This window comes from Falco peregrinus, chromosome 4, assembly GCF_023634155.1.
Source record: "Falco peregrinus isolate bFalPer1 chromosome 4, bFalPer1.pri, whole genome shotgun sequence".
Taxonomy (NCBI): domain Eukaryota; kingdom Metazoa; phylum Chordata; class Aves; order Falconiformes; family Falconidae; genus Falco; species Falco peregrinus.
The window spans coordinates 488,669-506,520 of NC_073724.1; the positions used below are offsets into that span (position 1 = coordinate 488,669).

A 17,852-nucleotide genomic window follows, 5' to 3' on the forward strand; every position below is an offset into this window, starting at 1 on the left:
ATTCTCCAGCCCCTGGCCGTTTTGAAGGCCACCTGATTAACTCTCTCCCATACTTCAGTATTATTCTGTAGTGGAGGGAGCTCCAAACTGGACACAGCATTCAGGTGAAGTCTTAGGAAAGATCACTTCCCTAGTCCTCTTGTTAATACGGCTCAAGGTGCTTCTGGCCGCCATTGCTGCAAGGGCACTCTGCTGAGTCATGCTCAAATTGTCCACTAGGATGGCCATGTCCTTTTCTGCAGGGTTGCTTAGGAGCCGCCTCCAGCCCATACTGTTGCACTGCGCTGTTCCCTGCCAGATACAAGACCTTGCAATTGCTCCTGTTGGACTTCAGGAAGTTTGCATCAGCCTGTTTCTCTGGACTGTGGAGCTCCCTCTCAATAGCAGCCCTGCCCCCCCAGCTGAAATGCGGTAAAAGAATGCAAAAGCCAGAGAGCCAAAGTGGGAAAGAAGCCCTATGCATCAGAAGCCTCTCAAGCAAAATGAGAGAACCAGATGGAGATGATAGTTACCTCTAGAATGGGAAGGAAACATTACAGAAATGCTCGGTTGGCTAAGCATTCTTCTATAAGAAGTAAGAAGCTGGTTTGTTCCTCTGTCTTCCATCTTGAAAAAAAATACTTGTGCTCATTTAAGATGTGTTGGCAACTTGCCTTTTGATATTGGTATGATGTAAGATTATATTTGTATTTGCTTCCTATAACATTTTAGTTATATATCTGTTCTGATTTGATGACAGGCACAGTTCTAAGTCACAAACTAAAATGGAGTCTTTGTTGTACAGTTCTGTTTTCCCCCAGAGGAGATGCCTGGGAACTCTCACGGACCAAAATATGCAGTACTCTGCAGCTGGTCTATTAAAACGCATTTGGTGCTGAAATCTTCTTGGAAGAAGGAAAATTCTGAAAGCCAGGGAGACCATCTGGATTTATCTAATTCTTCAGATTTTTTTGTTGCATAAAACGGATGTATCAAGACAAGCCATCCAGACAGTTGCATTGCTAATGGGACCATATTCCTAAGTTTTTCAGATCCCATAGACCTTTAAGGCTTTTAGGGTGTATAACCTTTCATAGTTTGTCACTGCTTCCATCAGGATGGCGTTCCCTTTGCAAAATATGTAACTTAGGGCTCCACATAAACCATGTGTGGTCAGGGAATATGGTTTTGGGGCAAACTTTCAATATAGATTAAGCAAATTTGGCCTCTGGCTGCTTTTAAGAATTCTACAAGTTTTCACACCCCTTTTCAAAATCAACCCTCTCACAGATCCAGATACCCTTTATACATGAACAAATAAAAACCTTTAAAACAGTCAAATCAAGCTAACAAAACACCACACACAGCCTTCACAACACAAAATAACACAGGAGGAAACCTCTGTCAGGTCTGCCAGAGACTGTTACTGATTTATACGTAGGATGTTCAGGTGCTCGTGTTAATGCATGGAGCTACTAAGCCACAAATTATTCAAGGAGTGGTTTTTCCAGTACACAACAAATACCACTAATGATTAGCGATCTTAGGAATGTGCTCTCTGTAGTACAGAGAGGATGTTATTGTTGTGAGATAACTGCTTCACATGACCTGTGGCACAAACCTCTGTGTCTGGTGAATGGAAGACAAAGGCATGCATATAAATTACTTTTAATTCATCTTCCATTATGTGTTGCAGGATGTCTTGGTACCGTTACATCTCACAAACTGAGTTAAAACAGCCTCAGCTTAGATAACCTTCCATTGACTTTGCATTCATTGGGGTCTCTGTCCGTGTTGCTAAAAAGGTTTCAAAAGGGGAAAAATATGAAATGTACTTAAATACTTGTGTTTAACATTCCGTAAATATATGAGAAACCACCTCGTGGCAGCTGTGGAACAACTGCAGGCCAAAGAAGTAAAAACTGTGCATCAAATTTTTTCTCTCTTTAGTCTGAGCAACCAGATCTCTTCTGGATTCCTCCCTGATTTGGCACAAGTGGTAGGGCTGATACGCTCAAGGAAGGACAGATAACGCTCTGCCTGTTCCTTTGTGAAAAAAGCCTTCATAAGTCCAGAGCATAGCATCTTAACAAGGAATGGTAATGCTAAAACAATTAGTAAACATCATCTAAGTAGTTCTTCAAGCAGCTCTGTGGATTGGGTAAGAAAGGTTGGCTCCTGAGGTGGTTTTCCAGCTGTTTCGGTGGAGTCAGCTCTGGCCAGGAAAGCAGTCTCTGTTTCACAGAGCCATTTGGGAGAGGAAACGGAGAACGATTTCTTCCTTAAGACATTTGTACAGTGGAACCGCTGGAGGTGGACAGCAGCATTACACGGGGCTGACCTGCATCAGCCCTGCCACAGCAGAAGGAACCCTGCACTGGCTGAGAGGCTCATCATTGGGAGCAGCTGTGGAAGTCCCAGGTGTCTTCTGCTTCGTGGTGAGAGTAAGAGTGGTCAGTGGGGGGGCTGAGGTTTCAGTTCTGAATCTGAAAGACATGTGAAACAGTGTCTGGTGTGGGTGCTGCTCTCACCCTCCCTCTGGTCCTTCCAGCCCTGCTAGAGGGAGGCAGGGGTGGGACCCTGCCTGTGGGAACATCGCCACCGTCTCATCAGCATCTGAAAATTACCTTCCTTTCACCTGCCACTGGAAAACATGTAATGAGGTGCAGCCTTCCATGAAGATGATGGTGATGGTATAGAAAGGTGATTCTTTGATCCTACTAGTGCTTGGGGTGCTTTTCTCTCCAAAATGAGCTTTCTTAACAAGTAAATCAGTACAATAACCGCATTTCTTTTTAAAAAAGTGCCATTCCCCATGGGTGAATGCAAGCCTCCTGCAGCAAGCCTCCCAGTCACACGCTGTAACCGCTGGGAAGCTGGGTGACAAGGGCTGTAACGGCATGGCTTGGAGCTCAGGGCCAGCTGCCCGCTGCCCGGCGCTCGCCTGTGGGGCACAGGCCACCAGCCCGCCCTACCCTGCCCTGCCCGTCCCTGCCCTGCCCGTAGCGCTCTTGTGCCGCGGTTCTGCCGGCCGGGCCCTGCTGCCCCGGCGGGAAGGAACAGCCGGGGCGGAACGCTCCCGGCCAGCTGTGAGGGCGCGCGGAGGTGGCACGGCGAGGAGATGTGGCGCCGAACCCCCAGGGCGCCGCGCCGGGGCCGGGGCGGGCCGGCAGGAAGCGAGCGCGGCGCCGCGCTCCCGGAAGCGGTTGGGCGGCCGCAGCGTCTGCGGGCGGCGAGGGGCGGTGCTGGCTGTCCCGCACGGCGCGACGGGCGCGGGGCGCAGGGCACAGACGCGGCCCGGCCCGGCCGCCCCGCAGCCCGCGATGCCCTGGGACCGCCGGCCACGCCGCGGGGCATGGTGAGCCCGGGGCGGCCGCTCCCTGCGGGGACCCGGCGGGCGGCCTCGCTGCTCCGCTTCAGCCTGCTGCTGCTGGTGCTGCCACGGGGCGCCAGGGCGCAGAAAGGTGGGTGCGGGGGCGGGCGGGCCGCGCTGCCCAGGGCGCCGGGGGGGGGGGGGGGGGGGCGAGGGAGACGGGCCCTGCGGGACGCTGCCGCTGGGAGGGGAGTCCCAGCCGTCCCCGGCGTGGGCCCGCACCCCGGGGCTGCCCCCCCGGCCCGCAGGGGCGAAGGAAGAGCCCGCTCCCCGAAGGGCCCAGTCCGCCCTCGCCTCAGGGCGCGGGGCGGCGGGGCCTGGCGCCGAGGGGGGCCGCCGCGTTTCCCCCGCGGGCTGCGTGTGGCGGCCGGGCCGGGGCAGCCGCCGCGCCGGGGCGGTGTAGGGGAGCCCACGCGTGGAGGCGCCCGTCCCGCTGGTGCCGGGAGGAGCGGGCCGGGTTCCCGGGATCGCGGGGCGGGCTGCGGCGGCTCGGTCCCGGCGTGGCGGGAGCTGAGGGGGCGCCGCAGGAGCTGTCGCTTCGGTCACACGCCTGGGGAAGGCGGTGGCAGTCAGTGCTTTGACAACGTCGTGAAACTTGCGCTTCTGTGGGTACAGGGGTTGAGAATAGAAATTTTATGGTCCTCAGTCCTGCGTGCTTCTTGCACTGCTCTGCTTCCTTTCAGAAATTAAACGCTCTTCTTGTGTAACTTTCAGTATGTCTCAGATGGAAATATATTTGAATGTCACAAATGCTGTATTTAAATGCACAGAGGGAATCAGGAATGTGTGCACCGTGCTGTTAAACGTACGCTTTACTTAATTTTTTGAATGCAGAATGGTCAGAGATGTGTCTGTAGAGCAAGCTAGTCGTGTTGACTTACCTCTTCTGCTTACTTCTAGCTGATCGCATTTAGTTCTAAGTACATTCCTATACATGCACGAAGCTAACACTAATAAATCTTTGGCATACCTGGTTTTGTTTTATTTTGGTTTAATTTATAATGGAGGTGGAGAAGACCCAATTGCTTTTGAGGGGAAATGGGACAGTTTTAACATTAAGCCTTCTGAAGGCTGCTGCCAGGTCAGTGGGGCAGCAGCAAGGTGTCAGTTCCTGCTGTAGGAGCATCGTGCTCCAAATGTGTGTGCTGACCTGACACTAGTCTGACCGTTTGGTGAGCAGACTGAGTTTGTTGTTCTAGGAGAAAACTGAAGTAACTGGGTGGGGAGGGAAGAGTCATAATTTTCCTCCAGATTATTGAGTCAAATTGTCTCAGAGTGGTTGGAGGTGTGCTAGAGTGGGTGGGAACATGCAGCAAGAGGTTGGACTGTGTGGACAGCAGGCTTTGGGGTGTGCTGGTCACTTCATCTTTTTATACTCTGAGAAACCGCTGAAGAGCTTGTTCCCAAAATTTCAATTTATGATGTTCCTCCAGTTAATGCTTAAAGTTTGCACAGAAGTCTCTCTTTTGAGCAGTAGGGGAACCTCTTTACTGACAAATCTCATTTTATTTGGCATCAAACCCCAGCTTGTTTTAAGGTTAGGGTCTCTGGTGTTGTCAAATACAAACACTGAAGTATCCTTCAGTCATTGAAACTGTTGAAGCTTCTAAGAAAAGTTCTGCTTGTGAGGGACTGTTTCCTTGCCAAAATATTTCATTTATCTTATTCCAGAGAAGGTTGGGGAGCGCATATCCTGTATCTTTAAATGCTGGCATAGTTCTAATTTGGGTAAAGGAGTCCCATGCGGAAACGAAACTGCTGTCTTGCTCATGAAGGGTCTGCACAGAGCTGTTACTAAATTGATATATTAAATATATGCACAGGCTTCTAAGAGAGTGTGTTGAGATTGCCAATAGAAGTACCCAAGGTTTAGGGAATTCCACAGTTAAAGTTGCTTTTAAGCTCTTCTATAAAAAATCTGGTAAGTGATACTAGATGGGAACCTAGCCTCATTCCTTGTGTTAGGGTGGCTGGTCGTCTGTTAATAAGCAACTATTAATTTTCTGTTCTAGCATTCAGCAGCACTAAGCCTCACATACTACATGGTATTTAAATCTTGTTTTCAAGATACAGTATTTTCATTTCTGACATGCTTTTCTGTAGAGCACCTCCCTAGTATGAACTGATGTAAAAATAACGTATGATTTTGGTCAATTTGAAACTTCCTTTGAATGTTGAGTCAAATGTTTTCTCTTTCCCTCTCTGGATAGCTGGAAACTTGAGGGATGAAAAAGTGCAGGTACTGCTGTGGTGAATATGCTTCTCACTTAGTAGCCCACTGTATTACCTTGGCAGATTTGGGTGGGATTTTTTTTTTTTTTTGGTCTATCATATTGAAAGTCATTCTGTGTATGTAATCTCACATTCTTTGGTCAAGGTCTTGAACTTGAGCATCTCACTGTCTTGGAAAATATGAGCATTTTGCATGAGGTTGAACACCTTCAGAAACACTGAAAAAGACTCAACAGAAAGTAACTGGTGCTGTCATATGGTCTCATGCGTTGGGGACTGTCCAGTGGCAGCTGTGCAAGTCAACTCTTGTGATTTTGAAACAATTCTATAGTGACTAGCTCCTGGCTGCAAGGAAACTGCTATTTGAAAAATACTTCAAGTGTTTTATTTTTCATGTAATTAAGCAGGTGTGAGTGAATGAAAGCAAGCCAGCCCATGTAAGCTTCCTGCTCTTTGTAGACTGCATTTTGAGAAGCAGTGCTCTTAACAGATGTTCAGCTATTGATACAAATTTGGTGTGGCCTGTTCATCAGTTAAGTTTAACCTTTTTTTGGCTTTAGAAGAACACAGCTAAGAGAGAAATGGTTGCTTAGCTTTCATCAAAGTAGAACTTAAGTAATGTCTTAGTTATTCTGCAGGTACTAAGATCTCAGGGTCTGCGGACCAGGAACTTTGTCATCACACATGTAGTTTGGTAGCCATCTGTTGGGATTCCTAGTGGATACTGATTTGCTTGTAAAGCTGGAATAAAGCTTTAAGTTAAAAAATAAACTCGAGTGAATCCCAAGTGATTTGAAGCAGATTGGTTTTTTTTTTCCCCCCTCAACCTTTTATTTAAAAGAAATTTACTCTGGGTGCTTGGTTTTAAATGTGATTCCCACATTTTGTTGTAAAAAAAAATACCAAACCATACAGATGTTGTTATATACTCAAACCTTTTGAAGAAAGTACCAGAAAGTCGTTTGTCACCGTAGCTTAAAAATGTTTGTGTCAATGTAGCAGAGGAAAAGAATTTTTGAATGTATGGTGCAAAGTTACCATGATCTGAAATGCTGAGTGAAAGGACTGATGGCTCTGTGCACATTCAACCTAATGAAATTTTCTATGGTCTTGTGTTTTGTGATTGAACTGCAGTATTCCTGGACCTGTTGTGTGTTCCTGTTCCTCTCTAGTTTTGCCGTGTGCCCTCCCCTTCCCTCTGCAGTGCTCCTGGTCTTGCCTTGGCTTGTCCGTCCGGCAAGGCAGTAGACAGCAGTGGCTTTGACTTGTGGCCAGTCCAGAATTAAGCACATGCTGATCCATCAGCTTGGCTTCTGTCTTTCTGTAGGACCTGAAATGGCTCGTGATTGTCCAGATGTTAGGGGCTGAAACAACTGTTGCGACTGTTGTGACTTCCTGGCCACTTACTGTGCAGGGGTGTCTTTGTCACTGAAGTACTGCATTTGGTTTACAGTGTGCTGAGTTCAGGAGTTCCTGAGACAAGTGGGAAGACTAGAACTAGCTGTGTGATTTTTGTGAACTTCATTTCCTTAAACTTTTTTTTTCAGATTCGGAAATAATTGTCCATTTTGTTCACTAAGATAACCTTCCAGTTGTGAACTTCAATCCTGAAAGGATCTAACTATGTCCTCCAGCTATAGATTTGCAAGAGAGGTGGCTTGATTTGGGTAGAAGGAAGCAGACAAAGAGAAGGTTGGTTGAGCTGCGTATCCATCAGCTGGGCAAGAGGGAGGGAGAGAGGTTGTAGCTTCTCCATAGATGTCTTGGAAGAGGTTATTTCCTTTTGGAACAGGTGACTGGCAAGGGTTCCAGCTGCCAAGGTAGCCCATTGCAGGTGTTTTTTTTTTTTTTTTTCCTTCCTCTCCTGCTGCAGATTGCTCCTGGCTTGTGAATATAAAACACTACCACAAAACTGTCTGCTGTATGAGCAATTGTCATGTCTTGGCCTTCATACAAGTGCCATTTTCTACTCTTGCTAAATTAGATTGGGTGGTGTCCCGTTGTCCTTTGTATCCATTGTCCTTGGCTGGGCTCATCTGGGAGGGAGTCACAGCCAAACCCTTGAGGAATTATTTTGATTGAAAAGATCCCCAGCTCTTTGGATGAGAGATTTGTTATCCCTCAAATTAACATCGGAATAAGTGTTTTATGATGGGAAGGGCAGTGCTCTATTGAACTGTTTGGTTTTGCTAATAGGACAGTTTTACTTGAGAATGCAGAGTGTTTTGCAGATGCAATTGTGCAGAATACAGACTCTTGAGGATTTGGGGATTGGCACCACGTAGGGCAGGAGTGCTGAAGCAAATCCCCTTCATCCTTGTGCTGAGAAGTACAGAAGAATTTTTCAAGGCCAGGGCTTAAAGTGCTGCCAGGCTTAGCTGACATGTCTGCTGATCCAGGTTTTCTTTTTCACTTCCCAGCATTGCACCTTGAAGATAGATGTAGTGAGGAGGAGGAGGAGCAGTGCTCTAGAGAATTGTGTGGAGGAATGCTGTTCCTGGGGGGGAAGTGAGCTGGTGTTGGAAGTATAGACCTAAAAAGCAAAGATTTTTTTCCGCCTTCATTTACTGAGCCTTATTTGAAGTGGTTAGGTGGGTCTGGTGGGCAGAGGTATGTACATGTGTTGTGCAGAGCCATCCTTTCTGGGAGGGTGCCTCATAGCACCGATTCTGTGCAACCCAGCTCATCTTTGGGAGCCTGTTGAGGTCATGCTTGCGTAGTCTGCTCCTCTAAAGGAAAGAATCGCCATTTTGTGTAAATACTTTCTGGGACCAAGTATAAGAACTCATAAGAGTATTACATTTGGTTTGAATTTAAGCAATACAATGCACTTTGGTTTAAATATATATATACACTTCTGTGTACATGGCTATAAAAATCCAGTATCTGAGCTCATGTTAAAAAGGTAATGTAATCTTGTATGCTGCTACTGTGTGCATCTCAAGCCAGTGACCATCTAGCACATTAGTGCATTCTTTAGGAAAAATGTTTTCCTGCTACTGAATGGATATATTCAGCTTTCAAGATTTGGAAAAATGTTTTCTTTATGTTATTCACGTAAGAGAGTAATAATCCATCTGCTTTTCTGCAGTTCTGCCACCTGCTTTATACTCTGCAAAATGATGCATTAGGTCAGGGGTCCTCAAACTTTTTAAACAGGGGGCTGGTGCGTGGATGAAGTGGCAGGACATCATCTGTGGCTGTTTGGTTTCACCCCCCAACCCCCGGCGGGGGCAGGGCAGGGGGGGTCTGTAAATACTGGGGGGCTGGATTGAGGACCCTGGGGGGCTGCATCGGGCCTGCAGGCCGTAGTTTGAAGACCCCTGCATTAGGTTTTTAATGTGATCGCTGCTGTTCTGTATAGTTTCAGTCATCGGCTAGTTCAGTGCTGCCTTGAATGCATCAACTTTGATAGCTTAGATAATCAGTACAAACACAATCCTTGTTGGAATTGCTGCTCAACATATTGACAAATGTTTCTATTTTTTCTTCATAATCAATATTTCTATTGGTTATTTTATCCATATTGTGAAAGCTTTTAAAATAAGCAATTGCATGTCACCTCCACTTTTGTAGCTGCATCCTGTGCTTTGGGAAAGCAGTTAGGATTACCTGGAATTTGTTTTGTAGTCAAAGGATTTCCCTCTCCTCCTGCATTTTGTGATTAACAGTTGCTTTTAGATTAATTTCTTTAATCAAATATTATGGAACATCCGTGGTCCTTTTTTTGGAGAACAGTAGTATTGTTGAAACCGTTGTCCAAGCAACATGGGTTTGTTACTAAACGGAGGTTGGGGGAGGTGGGGAGGGGGAGCAGTAGTAATGTTAACATAAAAGGCTGTGTAGAAACTTGCATTAAAGTAGGATCTATAAAGTTCTCAGTGCATTTTTTTTGTACAGTGTGGTGGGTTATTTTCTGTGAAGCCTGTTCATTAATGTGGTAAGAATGTGAAATACCAGATTTTGTTAAGCTTTGTGCTTTGCCTTCCATTGTTTGAGGCAAACAGTTTGAGCTGTACTATTCACATTCTGTTTGAACTTGTTGCTTTATATTTGAACACATTTGATGTTATTTGAATTAAAAATTAGAGTTGAAAATATGGTAGTGATTTGACATCTGGACCACAGAATAACATTGATTTTGAATATTGCTTTTGTTTGAATAATTCTTTGTCTAGTCTAGAAAAAGAAAACAAACCCCGACCCTTGGATGAGTAAGAAACATTTAACCTGTGCTATGTCCTTGCATGATCACTTAGTTTCCCTTGGTGAAGAGCTGTAAAAGGGTAACATTTCTTTATGGTTGCTAAACTCCTAAAAAATGGATTTAAGGGGCAGATAATTCATACTTGTTTAGCTACCGTTATCTCGGTTATTTCAATCATTTGGATCTTGGGATTGATACACAGGCACTTGATACTGCTTATGGCATTTGGACGCTTCCTGTTGGCATTTCCTACAAAATCTCCATGTTTTTAGTTATCAGTTCTGTTTGGGTTACATTCCTTTTTCTCTACAAATACTGGAATAAAAGAAATTTACCATGAGTTAGCAGACTGTGAGGCTTAGACCAGCAAACAGCCGATGCTTGCTGAATCTCAGTGATTAGTTACTGCTTTGACTTGAGACTAGTTGCACCTTGAAAATCAAGCACATCAGTGTTTATCTTTGACAGTAAGTGACAACTCATACTTCTAGAATTTTCGTTGCGAGTTTGCAGTAAGACTGTAATTTGAGTTGACATCCCTAGCTGTAAAACAATTGAAATACATTTACAGTAACTATGTAAAATATAATACTAAGTGCATTGGCAATTGTTCTAGTCGGGTAAATCCTTTTCAAGAAAAAGGGTTCCTGAAAGCAGAAGATCTGTAAGTAGGGGCTGAACACATACTTGTCAGATGTGCTTGCTTTTAATTTTTGCTAACACAAGGAGGATGTTTTGGCCTGTTCTCTGGTCTCTGTGTATGATAGGTGTTCTGCATTTTGACTCAGTCAGTTACTATTTTCGTACAATTTTTTTGACTGGTGATATTAAGAACCCCTGTTCTTAGAATCTTACTGGAAGTACAAAGTTTCAAGTTTTTGACTGAATGAACTTCTACCCTATTAATAGATGTTCCATGCATCTTGTTTTTGAAGGGTAACACAATTAGGAAAGTTCCAGTTCTGCACAACCGTTCCAATAGCATACATAGCTGTTGCATTAGTAAATGTTTTTGTGTAAGCTGAATAAAGTTTATGAACTTTGTTGTCTCATTCTTGGCAATAGTAGTATTGAATAATAAGGAATTCGCCCATATGCCATAAATAAAGTAGGCGTATTTTTGGAGAATATCTTTGAAACAGTTGGTTTCGTGGTTGGTTTTTGTTGGTTTTTTTTTTTTTTGGGTGGTGGTTGCTTGTTTGTTTTCCTCTCTTAAACGTTTAAAGCATGGTAGCTTTAGAAATAGTTAAAAATTCTCTCTCTCTCAAGATACCTTTAAATCAAGTCTGAAAACTTTCTGGAAAGTTAAATTTAATGCAACATCCTACATTCCCTTTGGTTAGAATCATAATTAGCCAACTGTAAGTAGTTGTGGCATACAAAAAATCAAACCTAAAAGGGTACTTCTGGTCTTCAGTACTGTGAATCTATCTTTCTGTAAAATGACCTATAAATTAGGGTCAGAGAGGTTCAAACCTGACATATGTTTTTTCTTTTTGGGAAGTCTGGAGGTTTTTTTCTTTGGTTGGGGGTGTGTGTGCCTGTGTGTGGGGTTTTTTTTTTCCGTTGTTTTTTTTAAGAAATGTTTCTCCAGTGCTTTCTTTATACTAAAGTTTGTCTTTCATTAGCAAGACTGTATTACATCAGTTTTGTTAATTTTATCATTAAAAAAAAAATCAGATATTTTCAGAGGGTTTTTTTGTTCTGTGTGGATATCTTTGGTTGTATTAACACTTTTAATTGTGCAGTAAAAGTTTAAAGTAAATTTATTACATTTTAACATTCCTGCATTCTTTGTGATGTGAAAACTGAATTCAGCTCCTGCAAAATCACAGGAGACTACGCTGTTAACCATATTCCAGAGATGCTGCATCATATATGTACTGAAAAATGAAAATTAAATCAGTGGTCAGATCATCTGTATGCTTTATTAAACACCTGCCTCCCTGCTTTATAACTTCCCTTGTTAATCTGCCCTCTAAACCTTCCTCTCAGATTTTTGAAGTTCTTTCCAAATCTACTTTCAGTTCAAGGAAGAGGTTTTGTCATCCAGGATTGGAATAGTATCCGAGTGATAATCCTGCAGGCTACAGATCTTTGCATCCTCAATCTTGCTGAAATTCAGTGTATTGTGCATGAGGCCACATGGATTCTCTTTTTTTGATGCTTCTTCCCCACAGTGGTTCTTCATATAGAACCATTTCCTAAATGATATGCTGATTTTCTTGGTTCTTTACTTGAAGTGCTGTGGGAGATGCCCTTTTGATATGTCCTTGAGGAATATTATTAGTGGTGGAAGGGTAACTTGAAGAGCTTGGTATGCTTCTGTAAATGGTTGTGAGCAGATAACTCTTCTGTCTTGATTTTGAAAAAGATGATGGTGTAAAAGCTTCTCAGAGTGATGCTGTCTGTCATATTAGACTAATACTGTTGATCTTAGTCTGGCATTTAAACAAAGTTTGTAAATAAATATTCTATAAAATTATTCCAGATTTGTAAAAGGGTATTTAGGGATGAAAAATAATTAACATTTTCTCCTCATAATCGATGATCTATTTGTGGTTTTCTTTAGACTGGGTAATCCTGACAGCTCAGACGTTGCCTAACTGTGAAGAGGAAATCTTTTCAGGTCTCTTAATTGATGTTTCTTGGAGTACAGGTAGTAATTGTTTCAGTGCCCAGTTGCAGCTTCAGATACTAAGGGAGGTAGGAACACTGAACTGTTTTAGCAGTTTTGTCACAGTTCTTTTATACATCCTATTTTTGCACTTCTAGTTTTATACTGAGGTGGAACTAAAGTAGCATATTAATTAGACTTGGCAAGACAAGTAACTTGTATAGCTGCTTGGATGTAGATGTTTTTTGTATAGAGAAACCCCACAGGAATGAGGAGGTGAAAGATCTTCAGTATCTTGAGTAGAAAGATTAATTAGGAGAGCAATGGAAACAGAAGGTGAATTGCAGTGTCACGGTTTTGCTTGGTTCCTTCTAGGAGCCAGGAGATTTTGGCTGTGGAAGGGTAGTTGGCTTAAGAGATCTACACGCGTATGGAGTATGTTGTGCATGTATGTTTGCCAGCAAATCCGCAAAGGTTTTCATAGTTGGCAACTTGTGCATCTTCAACAGGACTGTAGCCAGTTAAAGCTGTGTCTGGTCGTTTTAACTTTGCTCCAGAATGTTTAAGATGTGGAGAAAAACATCTTGCCTTGTTCAGTGTGGTGGACAGAAGCCACTGGTGCTTAATTTTTCTTTTACAAATCTGTGAGTTTTGTGAAACCAGGAAGGCTTGAACCACTGTTACCTGTTAATTTATATTTTTATGCCATTATATACAGGTGTCAAAATATGTATTATTATCACAAGGGTGGAAAGAGAGACACATTAAATTTAATCAGTTTGACCACCTACATATGAAGTCCAGTGCTGATGAGTTTTTATCTTTTTCTCAAGTATAATTGAAAACGTCAAATAAAGCATTTTCATTACTTTATCTCTTCATTTTTTGAAGAGCTGATTTCAGGGTCTGCAGTTCTGTAACACAAGACACCCTTTTCTTGCCTTGAAGGAGTTACAGCAAAGCTGATGGGCAGTTTTAAAGTTCACAGGTCGTTTTTACTGGAGCTTCACACACTGATGACTTCCTACATGATCTTGCTATATTTCTGTGATAAATTTTGGCACCAGTGACTGAAGTGTGTATATTTACTGTTATCTTCCTAATCATCCTATTTTTCAGTAGCACATATTGTTTGTTTCATTGATTGTATTTATAGAAGGTCACAAGTGTGAAATCACCCTTCCTTTTAAGGGAACCTCTACAAGGCAAAATCAGGAATGAATTATCTTTTAGAATAGGTTCTGTATTATATTTCATTACACTAGAATGAAGCCATGTTGTTCACGGGGGAAAACTCCAGACAGTGCCCATCATAATTTTGCAATTAGAGTTGAAAATCAGTGTTAGAAATCAAGATGATGCTGTATGTCACCTACACTGACAGAGATACTGGTGTAGGGATGTGGAGTGTTACTGTTTCATCAGTTGGATGACAAACTTTAAAAGAGGGTTAGAAACTGGTATTTAAAGTCACTTCTTGGTGCAACTACGGGGTGCAAATAATTCCAGCTGTTGAGTTTTTCTTTTTGAAAGCATCTAGATGCCCTGCTGTTTTTTGATCAGGTACCCAACCCATCAGCTTCCTTCCTGCTGGCTTCTGTTGATTCCATGGTAGCCAGTCATGATTTTTACCACTGTCAGCTGCTGTCTCACCCTCTGCCCCCTGCCCCTACCTTGCATTATCTCCATTGCACAGGCTCCTGGGACTGTTAGACTGCTGTTGATGCATACCTGTACCTTTACTCAAGAACAGGCAGAGAAGGAGGTAACCTGGGTATAAAACTGCTGTGCAGCTCAACACAGGTATGACAAGCACCAGCAGTGGCTAGGGCGAGAAGTCACAGCTCTTTATAAAAGTCAAGATGGTACTGCTGAGTTTGGTGTTCATGTATGCCACCATGGATCTGCAGCGTAGGTGGTGTAGTCCCATTTATCAACAGGTAACAGAAGAGATAAGAAAATGACTGTGGTGTCATCTGGAGAATTTTTTTGCCTCTTTGTTGACACATGTAAGGCTTGTGAAATTTCGTTTGGTCCTGGTGTGGTGGTGGGTTTGAAGACCTTAGAAGAGATTGGAAGCCTATTCTTACCATGACTGCTGCTTATTCTCATGGAGCTTTGTGTGACCACCTGTGTGTTATTTTTAATTTCCTTCATCAGCTTTGTTTCTGCTGCATAGCACTTAAAGCACTGAAGTACAGCAGCGTTTATTTTTATGAAAGTGTTGGTGCAGATTGCTAAGTAAATGATATGTCTTCGGAAGTGGGCAAGCTGCATGTGCCAGACAAAAGACAAGGTACAACACAAGTTGTCACTGTGACTCAGCATGGGCAGCAGATCAGGAGGGCTTCTGCAGTATGTGTCATTGAACACAGAGCCCTCTTAGAGAGTCCTCACGTAAATCACTTTTCACCATGGCTAGCCTGTCTTTGTAGGCTGCTTTTGCCTGCATACTATTTAAGCAAGTCATAGCTGTCCCCGGGGACTTCTCTCGTTTTCCTGATTTCAGCAAGAAAAAGGTCTGCAGCAGTCTCGTACAGCTGATCTTTCCTAGTTTTTTGAAGTAGTCAGGTTAGTACATGATAGCAGAGGAAGAAAAGCTTATCTGCTCTGATGATTTAAGAATGTAAGTTAATTTGTTTTAAAAATTATACTGTATTTTGGAAGTTAAATTTAGCAAGGCTATGTTACTCTTTTGTGCAAAATTCAGTGGCTGGAAGCAAAGACTGCATTTCCAGAGATAGTGATTGAAAAGCTGTGTGTACAGATTAAAATAGTAAAGTACTAATTATCACTAGCCTAGCATGAAGCTAGCATTGTAGATGCAAACAGTAAAATTTTGTTGTAACGGCATCTTAAATTGTGTACTTTTGCTATAAGAGCAAGAATGGGCTGCTGTGTCCTGCCCCCGGCCCTCGCTGCACTGAGCTGCCAACGTTGTGAAAGGTAAAATGCCTGTGGTGCTTTACCTTTTGTCCTATTCCTCAGCCCGAGGTTTCCTCACCCTTCTGAGGGTGACCAGAAGCAAGCAGATAATCCGGGCCCGAGATAAGGGTGGCCCCGCCCCACCCGGGTGGCCCACCAAAAGCTAGAGGCAGACAAGGCTTGCCTTTGTCTGTGGCTGCACTAATTTAAAGTGCCTTCAAGTGTTTATTGAGCTATGGTCTCACCTGTGGAAGCGTGGGATTTTTTATGTGTGAAACATCTGTAATGGGATGAAATGTGCAAACCAGTGTGTTACTGAGGCAAATAAAGGACATAAAGATGAAGGTGGCCTGTGTACTTGTTGGCTTGTTAAGAAAATTAATTCTGACAGAGGAGCGGATTACTTCTGAAGAATGTAGTTGTGTGGATTTTGGTAGAAAAAGCAATGGGTCTGGAGGACACCAATAAGGACATTTGGAAATACCTGAACAAGCTGTTTAGAATTTGATGTCTCAGTGGTCTTCATTCCTGCTTCTTAATCATGGATTGTTATGTTGGTTGTGTAAACTTTCTTGCCCACACTGAGAAAAGCAAAAAGTGGATGCAGTGTCTCTTAGGGACACACTGATAAAAAGCGGGAAAGAGCACAGGAACTGAACAGAAGAGGAGGAATTACATCAGTGCATTGAATCAGAGGTAGTTGTGTATTTGCAGTGAAATTAAATGCCTTAAAACATCTTCTTGCTTACATAACTCTAATAGATTTGATTCTACCTTTACTTAGATTTGATTCTACCTTTACTTAGATTTGATTCTACCTTTACTTAGATTTGATTCTACCTTTACTTAGTTAAGAAAGAGTTAATTACATCCTGTATATAGTCACAAACTTAAAGAAAATCCTAACTTACATATGTACAATCTTCTCAGGAAACCCACTGGTTAAATTGAGTCTGTTCAAAAGGCAGTGCCATGTGTTAAAATTGAGATCAGCATTTTGATATGCATTGGTTATGCCTTACAGACTGTAATCTTAAACTGTCTGATGTCTTTATCATTCTCTCTTCTCCAAGTAAGGAATGGGAAAGCATCCTCTAGTCTTAAAGATTACTTTTCAATGTGTTTTGGTAGTGAGAACAAGATTAGCAGTCACTAACAGCAGCCAATTTCAGGGGGAAAAGTTCTGATTAATTGACTCCAACAACTACGAAGAATAATTAATCTTTTTGTGGGTATTATTAGAGTACTTAGCACCCACTTCTGCATGTGCAGTATCCTCTCATTTTATTAAATTTGACAGTTTCTTCTTACCCAGTGCACTTTGGTATGTTTGTACTGGTTCGAGTTCTGTATTTTGTTGATGTAAAGAACTTGTGTATGAGAAATGGTTTTAAATCATTTGCATGATCGCATCAGACATCAGTGTGCCACAGGCCGGGGGGTCACCTGAAATCTGTCAGGATAATTCATCCAGACTGCACTCGACGGCGCCTGCAGAAGAGATGAATGGTTCTCCTGACAACAGCAGTCTGCTTGCCTCTGCCCCCTGCTTGAGGCACCCATGTTTCCAACACACATTTTGGTGAAGAGCTGAGCTTATTCATGTTTGGTATGAACACGGTCCTCAGGACATGTGAAATTCAAGGCACATCTGCAGACCTTCCAGCACATGTCAGGTATAATGTATGTGCAAGTGATGTGATGCTACTGTGAAGAGCTTTCTCTGTTCTGCAAGTGCATTAGGTCTGTTGTGTGACAGAGAAGGCTGAAAGAAAGCAGGAGAGTCATTAGCTGTGTACTGACAACAGAAACTGTCAACCCATTCAGGAATAATTGATTTAGGCATTGATGTCTGTCTCTTCTAGGTGTTCTCAGATATTCCACACTCATGCATACAGATTAATAGGAGCAAAAGATTCAGTGGCACTTAATGACTTGCAAATGAAGTAGCTAATGCTCCTATATAAGTGGCTGTAGCGCAAAAAATTGTACTTTCTCTTTTTATTGTAGAAATTGCTGAGTATTGCAGATTGCTCCCCTGATGCAGGAGATATATATATATACACACACACACACATATCTCTGGAGTTGATCGGTGGTATTTGTGCAACTTTGGCAGAAATGATGAAGCACCACTTACATAGGGAGGCTCAAGAGCTACCCTTTTATAGTACCAATAAAATAACATGAGGTTTCGTTCTTCTGCAAGTTTCACTGGAGATGTGATTTTTAGAAATTTCCAAATAGCTCCTGAATGATGTTGCTGCTGCACTTGGCAGACTATCTGTTATTGCATGTTGGACATGCAATGATAATCTTTAAATTCTTCAGGCATGATGTGTCTGGCACTTCTGCTATCACTAACCTAAGTGAAACACACAACAAAATGAGTTCTCAAATGTCCAGCCAGAATTAACTACTTTTAAAAATTGGCTTCATAGTACAACAATGCTGCAGATGCAGTTCAGCACAACTTTTTTTTCCTTTCCATTTCTTTCTAGTATGATTTGACAACAGGT

The 17,852-nt window shown here is 42.8% G+C and overlaps 1 protein-coding gene across 1 annotated transcript in view; it reads left to right on the forward strand.

Moving 5' to 3' along the window:
• Nucleotides 1–3,085: 3,085 nt before the first annotated feature.
• Nucleotides 3,086–17,852, forward strand: part of DCBLD2 (discoidin, CUB and LCCL domain containing 2) — a 46,435-nt gene continuing 31,668 nt past the window's right edge. The window contains exon 1 of the mRNA XM_055803305.1: nt 3,086–3,443. Within this exon, the coding sequence (XP_055659280.1) occupies nt 3,101–3,443 (343 nt within the window). The 5' untranslated portion in view covers nt 3,086–3,100. The remainder of the gene's footprint in view (nt 3,444–17,852) is intronic.